At 34.6% G+C, this 8,964-nt stretch overlaps 1 protein-coding gene across 1 annotated transcript; it reads left to right on the top strand.

Moving 5' to 3' along the window:
* Positions 1–6,485: 6,485 nt before the first annotated feature.
* On the top strand, positions 6,486–7,750 carry LOC133328064 (FMRFamide neuropeptides; the record flags this gene model as incomplete). The annotated part of the gene is made up of 1 exon (XM_061536612.1): positions 6,486–7,750. A coding segment is annotated over exon 1 (1,265 nt), but the record flags the coding sequence as incomplete, so codon positions are not given.
* Between the last annotated feature and the right edge of the window lie 1,214 nt (positions 7,751–8,964).

Here is an 8,964-nt window from a genome sequence, read left to right as displayed (position 1 = left end):
AATAAATCCACGCCTTATGGGAGCCTTGAAAAAATATTCTTTAATAAATCCACGCCTTATGGGAGCCTTGAAAAAATATTCTTTAATAAATCCACGCCTTATGGGAGCCTTGAAAAAATATTCTTTAATAAATCCACGCCTTATGGGAGCCTTGAAAAAATATTCTTTAATAAATCCACGCCTTATGGGAGCCTTGAAAAAATATTCTTTAATAAATCCACGCCTTATGGGAGCCTTGAAAAAATATTCTTTAATAAATCCACGCCTTATGGGAGCCTTGAAAAAATATTCTTTAATAAATCCACGCCTTATGGGAGCATTGAAAAAATATTCTTTAATAAATCCACGCCTTATGGGAGCCTTGAAAAAATATTCTTTAATAAATCCACGCCTTATGGGAGCCTTGAAAAAATATTCTTTAATAAATCCACGCCTTATGGGAGCCTTGAAAAAATATTCTTTAATAAATCCACGCCTTATGGGAGCCTTGAAAAAATATTCTTTAATAAATCCACGCCTTATGGGAGCCTTGAAAAAATATTCTTTAATAAATCCACGCCTTATGGGAGCCTTGAAAAAATATTCTTTAATAAATCCACGCCTTATGGGAGCCTTGAAAAAATATTCTTTAATAAATCCACGCCTTATGGGAGCCTTGAAAAAATATTCTTTAATAAATCCACCCCTTAAAAGAGCCTTGAAAAAATATTCTTTAATAAATCCACGCCTTATGGGAGCCTTGAAAAAATATTCTTTAATAAATCCACGCCTTATGGGAGCCTTGAAAAAATATTCTTTAATAAATCCACGCCTTATGGGAGCCTTGAAAAAATATTCTTTAATAAATCCACGCCTTATGGGAGCCTTGAAAAAATATTCTTTAATAAATCCACCCCTTAAAAGAGCCTTGAAAAAATATTCTTTAATAAATCCACGCCTTATGGGAGCCTTGAAAAAATATTCTTTAATAAATCCACGCCTTATGGGAGCCTTGAAAAAATATTCTTTAATAAATCCACGCCTTATGGGAGCCTTGAAAAAATATTCTTTAATAAATCCACGCCTTATGGGAGCCTTGAAAAAATATTCTTTAATAAATCCACGCCTTATGGGAGCCTTGAAAAAATATTCTTTAATAAATCCACGCCTTATGGGAGCCTTGAAAAAATATTCTTTAATAAATCCACGCCTTATGGGAGCCTTGAAAAAATATTCTTTAATAAATCCACGCCTTATGGGAGCCTTGAAAAAATATTCTTTAATAAATCCACGCCTTATGGGAGCCTTGAAAAAATATTCTTTAATAAATCCACGCCTTATGGGAGCCTTGAAAAAGTATTCTTTAATAAATCAACGCCTTATGGGAGCCTTGAAAAAATATTCTTTAATAAATCCACGCCTTATGGGAGCCTTGAAAAAATATTCTTTTATAAATCCACGCCTTATGAGAAAAAATATTTCAAAATAATATTTGTGTTGAATAATATTTATTTTCATAAAAATGACAATATTCCTCTATCGCTTATTAAGACAATATAGATTCGGCCTTGCCTACTTATTTAGCAAGAAAACAATAAACAATTGGATTACAAAAAAAAAGTAAATAAAAAATAATAATAATGGGGTAATTATAACACTTTATGACGACATTAGCCAGCGGGTAGCTGAGCCTATTATGGAAAACTACAATTACCACAGAGCAGAGCTGTGAGTAAGCCGGGCCGTTAAAACCAAACACGCGTTTCATTGGCTGGTTGGCTAGTTCACTCACATTTACTAGTAAATAATTAAATAGCTTAAATTACATGTAAAACAGTTAAAAGTATTTTTGTTGTTGTTGGTGTGGTTATTATTATTATCACTTTTGATTGTTTCATAATTCGTAGTTTGGTATAGGGGAAAAAATTACATTTCCTTTATGACCTAAAGGGGTTACGATTAAGACGTAAAAAATACATAGACCCAGCATGTGTAGACTATGCACCAACATCGAGCTAAGGATCTGGGGACGAAAAATTGATTGCCCGAAAGAAAACCCAGATTTGCCATGGGTTAGAATTTGAACTTTAATTTTTTCCGATTTCTTTAAATTACTTTTAAAAATTATTCCCACTTAAATTCTGACCAAATTGTAAATTTGTAAAGCCTTCTTAAACAATTTCTCTAATATTTACATATTAACAACATTATTAACATATTTTTACCAAAAAATCTAGTCATTATGCAGATTAGTACAACAAACAGAAGCTACATTCAAAATGTTAATGATAATACGAAGAGGTCGTTAATAGCTACTAAAAATCCCATAAGTTGACCACTGTAACTTGGAATACATTGGCATTTTTATTAGAATTTTTATAGATTACAAGGTGGCCATAAATAATGTCCATGAAATTAGTAAAAACCTGTGAGCGGAGCAGTATAGTGGGACGCGACCGACCATACGATACCCTACACAACTACCACAGAACTCTATCTTTCTGCGGATTTTTATTCCGAGCCTGGTTAATATTTCGTGTTAGTTGCACCCTCTTGCCCGATTAGAGGCCAAAAGCACCTCTTCCTTACACTGACATATTTTCCGAATATTACCAATATTCAGTACAGCCCTTCTAATTACTTGTCCACATTCCCTTCACCGTGGATTGTGTTGTGATGTTCGGCTTTCTGTTGTGGGCTATAGATCGAATCGAAAAAAAAACACAAAAAATAAGTTTTCGGTCCACTTCATCCCAAAATTATTATCTGACCATCAACGAAAATTATAGGCGTTGTATTTGACCATACCTGGAACTTCATGGAACATTTCAAAGCGGTCAGCGCTATATTTCCGCAGCTAGTCGAGATATGACGATCCGTATACTTAAAAGTGGGTCTAGGATCAATATTTCGCAGCGTTAGAAACTCTTGGGGCTGCACAAAGCTATAATACCCTGACAACATAGTTGTGTAGGAGTCCATTTGGATTCAAGAAAAAAATATACAGTATAGAAAGTAGTAAAGTCGGGCTGGACCAACTATATGATACCCTTCACCACTTTGGGTATATTCAACATATGGAAATTCTCAACTTCTTTTAAAATTCCATTCAAAATTAAAAAAAAAAAATGATACATCAATTCACACACATGCCTTTCGGCAACCTATGCTAAATTTCAATGGGGCAAATTTGTGTAAATCGATTTATAGCACACTTGATACACACTATTCGGTAATATCAATCAGACACCCGTTCGAAATATATATGGAAGCTATGCCTGCATCTGCACCCATTACACCAAAAAAAGCAATCATTCTAGTCTCAGTTGGATACGTTGTACAAAATTTCGTGTCAATCGGACAATCATTAGGAGTTTGGTGCAACACTTACCTAAAATCGGACGAAAATATATAAGTGGCAGATATATCTAAATCTGAACCGATTTTCACGAAACTTAGCACACATCATTCTAGACTTCATTCAGTAAGCTATACCAAATTTGTTCACCATTTACCTAAAATCGGATGAAAATATATATGGGAGCTATATCTAAATATGAACCGATTTTTACAAAACTTAACACACATCATTCTAGACTAAATCCAGTAGGCTATACCAAATTTCATGCATATCAAAAGATATTTAGGGACTTTGGCGCACCATTTACCTTAAATCGGACAAAAATATATATGGGAGCTATATCTAAATCTGAACCGATTTTCACGAAACTTAGCATACATCATTCCAGACTTAATTCAATACGCTGTGCCAAATTTCGCGCAAATCGAAATATGTTAGGGACTTTGGCGACCGAAATCGGACGAAAATATATATGGGAGATATATCTAAATTTGAACCGATTTTCACAAAACTTTACACACATCATTCTAGACTAAATTCAGATGGCTATACCAAATTTCATGCATATCGAATGATATTTAGGGGCATTGGCGCACCATTTACTTTAAATCGGATGAAAATATATAAGGGAGCTATATCTAAATCTGAACCGATTTTCACAAAACTTAACACATATAATTCTAGACCTAATTCATTACGCTGTGCCAAATTTCATGCAAATCGAAAGATATATAGGGACTTTGGTGGACCATTTACATTAAATCGGACGAACATATATATGGGAGCTATGTCTAAATCTGAATAGATTTTTCTCAATTTGAATAGGGTTCGTCCTTGGGCCAAATAAGTGACCTATTCCAAATTTCATCCAAATCGGATCATAAATGCGATCTGTAATTTGTTTACAATTTAAAATCAATAGACGGACGGGTGATCGGACGGACATGCATAAATCGACTCAAAAGGTGATTCTATGCATATTCTCAAAAGAAACCATGGGCCTATCTCGTCTCCTTTTGCCTGTTACAAACATATGCACAAAGACATAATACCCTGTACCACAGTGTGGTAAATGGTATAAAACTAGGAAGGACTCTCTCTAAATCAAGATCTAGCAATTGACTTCAAATGATGAAATTATTTTTTTTTTACCAGAAACTTTGACCTATTACACCGTAATTTTGTTTACAAAATGTATACAACGTGTTTGTCCTTCCTTCTATACATTGTCGCATAGTCAAATGTCATAAAAGTCACACTGGTCAGGTTTTTAGGCTGTAAAACTGAAAATGACAAAAAAAAAAAAATTAAAAAAATGTTGGTACTTAAATGTTTTGTTTTTGTTGTTGCTATTCACAATTACCCTCGGTAGGTTTATTTGGTAGCCTCATGTGTCATTGAATATTATGAGATGTAATGTTGTCGTTTACATTTCGATTTCATAATTTTGATGATACTTGGAGGTATTTAATGAATTTAATAAAACTGAGAAGCGGATCCTGACCATGAGTTACAAATTTTGTGTGGATGTTGTTAGCCTTGAAACAAAATTCACGCCCTGGAAGCCTGTAAGAAAAAATATTATTTTACATATCAACGCCTTAGAAGAGCCTTACAAAATATTATTTTATATATCAACGCCTTAGAAGAGCCTTACAAAATATTATTTTATATATCAACGCCTTATAAGAGCCTTGAAAAAATATTATTTTATATATCAACGCCTTGTGGGAGCCTTGAAAAAATATTATTTTATATATCAACGCCTTGTGGGAGCCTTGAAAAAATATTATTTTATATATCCACGCCTTGTGGGAGCCTTGAAAAAGTATTCTTTAATAAATCCACGCCTTATGGGAGCCTTGAAAAAGTATTCTTTAATAAATCCACGCCTTGTGGGAGCCTTGAAAAAGTATTCTTTAATAAATCCACGCCTTGTGGGAGCCTTGAAAAAGTCATCTTTAATAAATCCACGCCTTGTGGGAGCCTTGAAAAAGTATTCTTTAATAAATCCACGCCTTGTGGGAGCCTTGAAAAAGTATTCTTTAATAAATCCACGCCTTATGGGAGCCTTGAAAAAGTATTCTTTAATAAATCCACGCCTTGTGGGAGCCTTGAAAAAGTATTCTTTAATAAATCCACGCCTTGTGGGAGCCTTGAAAAAGTCATCTTTAATAAATCCACGCCTTGTGGGAGCCTTGAAAAAGTATTCTTTAATAAATCCACGCCTTATGGGAGCCTTGAAAAAGTATTCTTTAATAAATCCACGCCTTATGGGAGCCTTGAAAAAGTATTCTTTAATAAATCCACGCCTTGTGGGAGCCTTGAAAAAGTCATCTTTAATAAATCCACGCCTTGTGGGAGCCTTGAAAAAGTCATCTTTAATAAATCCACGCCTTATGGGAGCCTTGAAAAAGTCATCTTTAATAAATCCACGCCTTGTGGAGCTTTGAAAAAGTCATCTTAAACAAATCCACGCCTTGTGGGAGCCTTGAAAAAGTCATCTTAAACAAATCCACGCCTTATGAGAGCCTTGAAAAAGTCATCTTAAACAAATCCACGCCTTGTGGGAGCCTTGAAAAAGTCATCTTAAATAAATCCACGCCTTGTGGGAGCCTTGAAAAAGTCATCTTTAATAAATCCACGCCTTATGGGAGCCTTGAAAAAGTCATCTTTAATAAATCCACGCCTTATGAGAGCCTTGAAAAAGTCATCTTTAAAAAATCCACGCCTTATGGGAGCCTTGAAAAAGTCATCTTTAAAAAATCCACGCCTTATGGGAGCCTTGAAAAAGTCATCTTTAATAAATCCACGCCTTATGGGAGCCTTGAAAAAGTCATCTTTAATAAATCTACGCCTTGTGGGAGCCTTGAAAAAGTCATCTTTAATAAATCCATGCCTCTTTCAGACCATAAAAAATATTCTTAAAAAACAAGCCTTTTGTAGGAGTTGAAAAAATATTCTTTATAAAATCAGCGTCTTTTTTGGACCTTGAAAAAATAATCTTTAAAACCCCATGCCTCATTTGGGGTTTAAAAAATATACTTTAAAAAACCTTTAGACCTTTACAATATTCTCTAACAAATTTGTTTATTTTTTTAATTTACTTATCCCTTTTTATCCCTCTCTAATTTCAGCTATTACCATGGTGGCACCCCTGCTCATTTTGTTGTTGTCCCTCCAACTGTGTCACACCACATCTTGGGCCTACATTGGGAATCCTTCAAATACCAATACACTACACGATAATTATCCCGATTTTTCTCAAGGACCCTCTAATGAACTGACAAGTGAAACGGAAACAGACTCACCAAACAGTCAAGAGGAGGATAACCAGCTGACCGGACAAAATACCGACAACACCCCCTTGATACAGACCATAGATGATGAAACCGAAATGCAATTTCCCAAACCCATACAATGGGTCAGTATTGATCATTTGCGTAATTCTATCATTCTGCGGTTTCAAAATCCATCACCCAAAATTTTAAATAAACTTGACCCGGAAGAAATGAAGAGATTACGATCGCTGCAGGAGAATGCTATGCGTTGGGGCAAACGTTCATATGAAAGTTATCCGGCTCTAAGCCGTAATGGTCTGGCGGATAAAAATCCCATGGGTCGCATGGATTTTGTTAGCAATCATCAGGTCATACGAGATTCACGAGGTGATAATTTCATGCGTTTTGGACGTTCGGCGGGCGGTAGCGGTAATGATGATAACTTTATGCGTTTTGGCCGTGCATCGGGCAATAATGACTTCATGCGTTTCGGTCGGGCTGGCCAGGATAATTTTATGCGATTTGGTAGATCAGCCGGGCAGGACTTTATGAGATTCGGCCGCAACCCTAATTTTATGAGATTTGGTCGTGCTTCGGGTCAGGATTTCATGAGATTCGGTCGTGCTCAAGGACAAGATTTTATGCGATTTGGCCGTGCCCCAGGACAAGATTTTATGAGATTTGGTCGTACCCCAGGTGGACAAGATTTTATGAGATTTGGTAGAGCCCAGGGACAGGATTTCATGAGATTTGGTAGAGCCCAGGGACAAGATTTTATGCGATTTGGCCGTACCCCTGGTAGCCAAGATTTCATGCGTTTCGGTAGACCCGATAATTTTATGCGTTTCGGTCGAACTCCTGCTCAATCAAGTGATTTTATGCGTTTCGGAAAAAGTCTCGACAAATCGGAAAATAAAACATCTAGTCTGCAGAAACAGCAACAACAACAATTGGGTAAAAACGAATTGAAACAAGCCGTTAAGCTAATACACGAAGCTGATAAAAATTCCGAAAGTGGTAATCCCGTCGACAAGGCCATCAAGGCTTTATTCGATAAACATGAATTTGATGACGACCATCACACCGATGAAAATCATTCGGGCGCCACACATGATTCAAATTCTGATGAGCAAAATAACGATTTGGATTATTTTTTCAATATGAAAATGACAAATTAAAGGAAATTTTATTGAAAAAATACACAAACAACCACAAAACTTGGAACATGAACGATCCTAGGGAAAACTTTGTAAATAATAAAAAAATAAACAACTAAATTGGATTTTATATAAACTGAAATAATACAGAAAGAAGAAGAAAAAAATTACAAAAAAATTAATTACAGAATCAAGTCAAATTAGTGCCATAATTTTTTCAGTTCTATAGAATAGAAAATTCGTGCTATAAGTGAATTTTTTAACAGGGCTGGATAAAATAATTCACTTAAAAAGAAACTAAAAATAAAATATGTTGTAAATTTATTAAAAATATGTTTAACATTGTATTTATGTATGAAGTATTAAAAATCAAAAAACCAAAAACAGAATGTACCAAAGATATTTATTGTATTAAATAATAAAAATAAACAAATTAAGTTATATATTTTAATGATGCAAAATGAAAAAAATATTGTGTTTCATTTTTGAATTTTATTCAAAGGTCGCCAAAGGGCTAAGATTTATTAAAAAAATATTTTTTCAAGGCTCCCATAAGGCGTGGATTTATTAAAGAATATTTTTTCAAGGCTCCCATAAGGCGTGGATTTATTAAAGAATATTTTTTAAGGCTCCCGAAGGCGTGGATTTATTAAAGAATACTTTTTCAAGGCTCCCATAAGGCGTGGATTTATTAAAGAATATTTTTTCAAGGCTCCCATAAGGCGTGGATTTATTAAATAATACTTTTTCAAGGCTCCCATAAGGCGTGGATTTATTAAAGAATATTTTATTAAAGAATCAAGGCTCCAATAAGGCGTGGATTTTTAAAGAATATTTCAAGGCTCCAATAAGGCGTGGATTTTTAAAGAATATTTCAAGGCTCCAATAAGGCGTGGATTTTTAAAGAATATTTCAAGGCTCCAATAAGGCGTGGATTTTTAAAGAATATTTCAAGGCTCCAATAAGGCGTGGATTTTTAAAGAATATTTTTTCAAGGGCCAACTAAGGCGTGGATTTATTAAAGAATATTTTTTCAAGGGCCAACTAAGGCGTGGATTTATTAAAGAATATTTTTCAAGGGCCAACTGAGGCGTGGATTTATTAAAGAATTTTTCAAGGGCCAACTAAGGCGTGGATTTATTAAAGAATATTTTTCAAGGGCCAACTGAGGCGTGGATTTATTAAA

This window comes from Musca vetustissima, unplaced genomic scaffold, assembly GCF_032173495.1.
Source record: "Musca vetustissima isolate MV318-11 ecotype Yass unplaced genomic scaffold, APGP_CSIRO_Mvet_v1 utg16224, whole genome shotgun sequence".
Classification (NCBI taxonomy): domain Eukaryota; kingdom Metazoa; phylum Arthropoda; class Insecta; order Diptera; family Muscidae; genus Musca; species Musca vetustissima.
The sequence above is the reverse complement of the archived record's forward strand: the minus strand, read 5'-3'. Positions and strand labels throughout refer to the sequence as shown.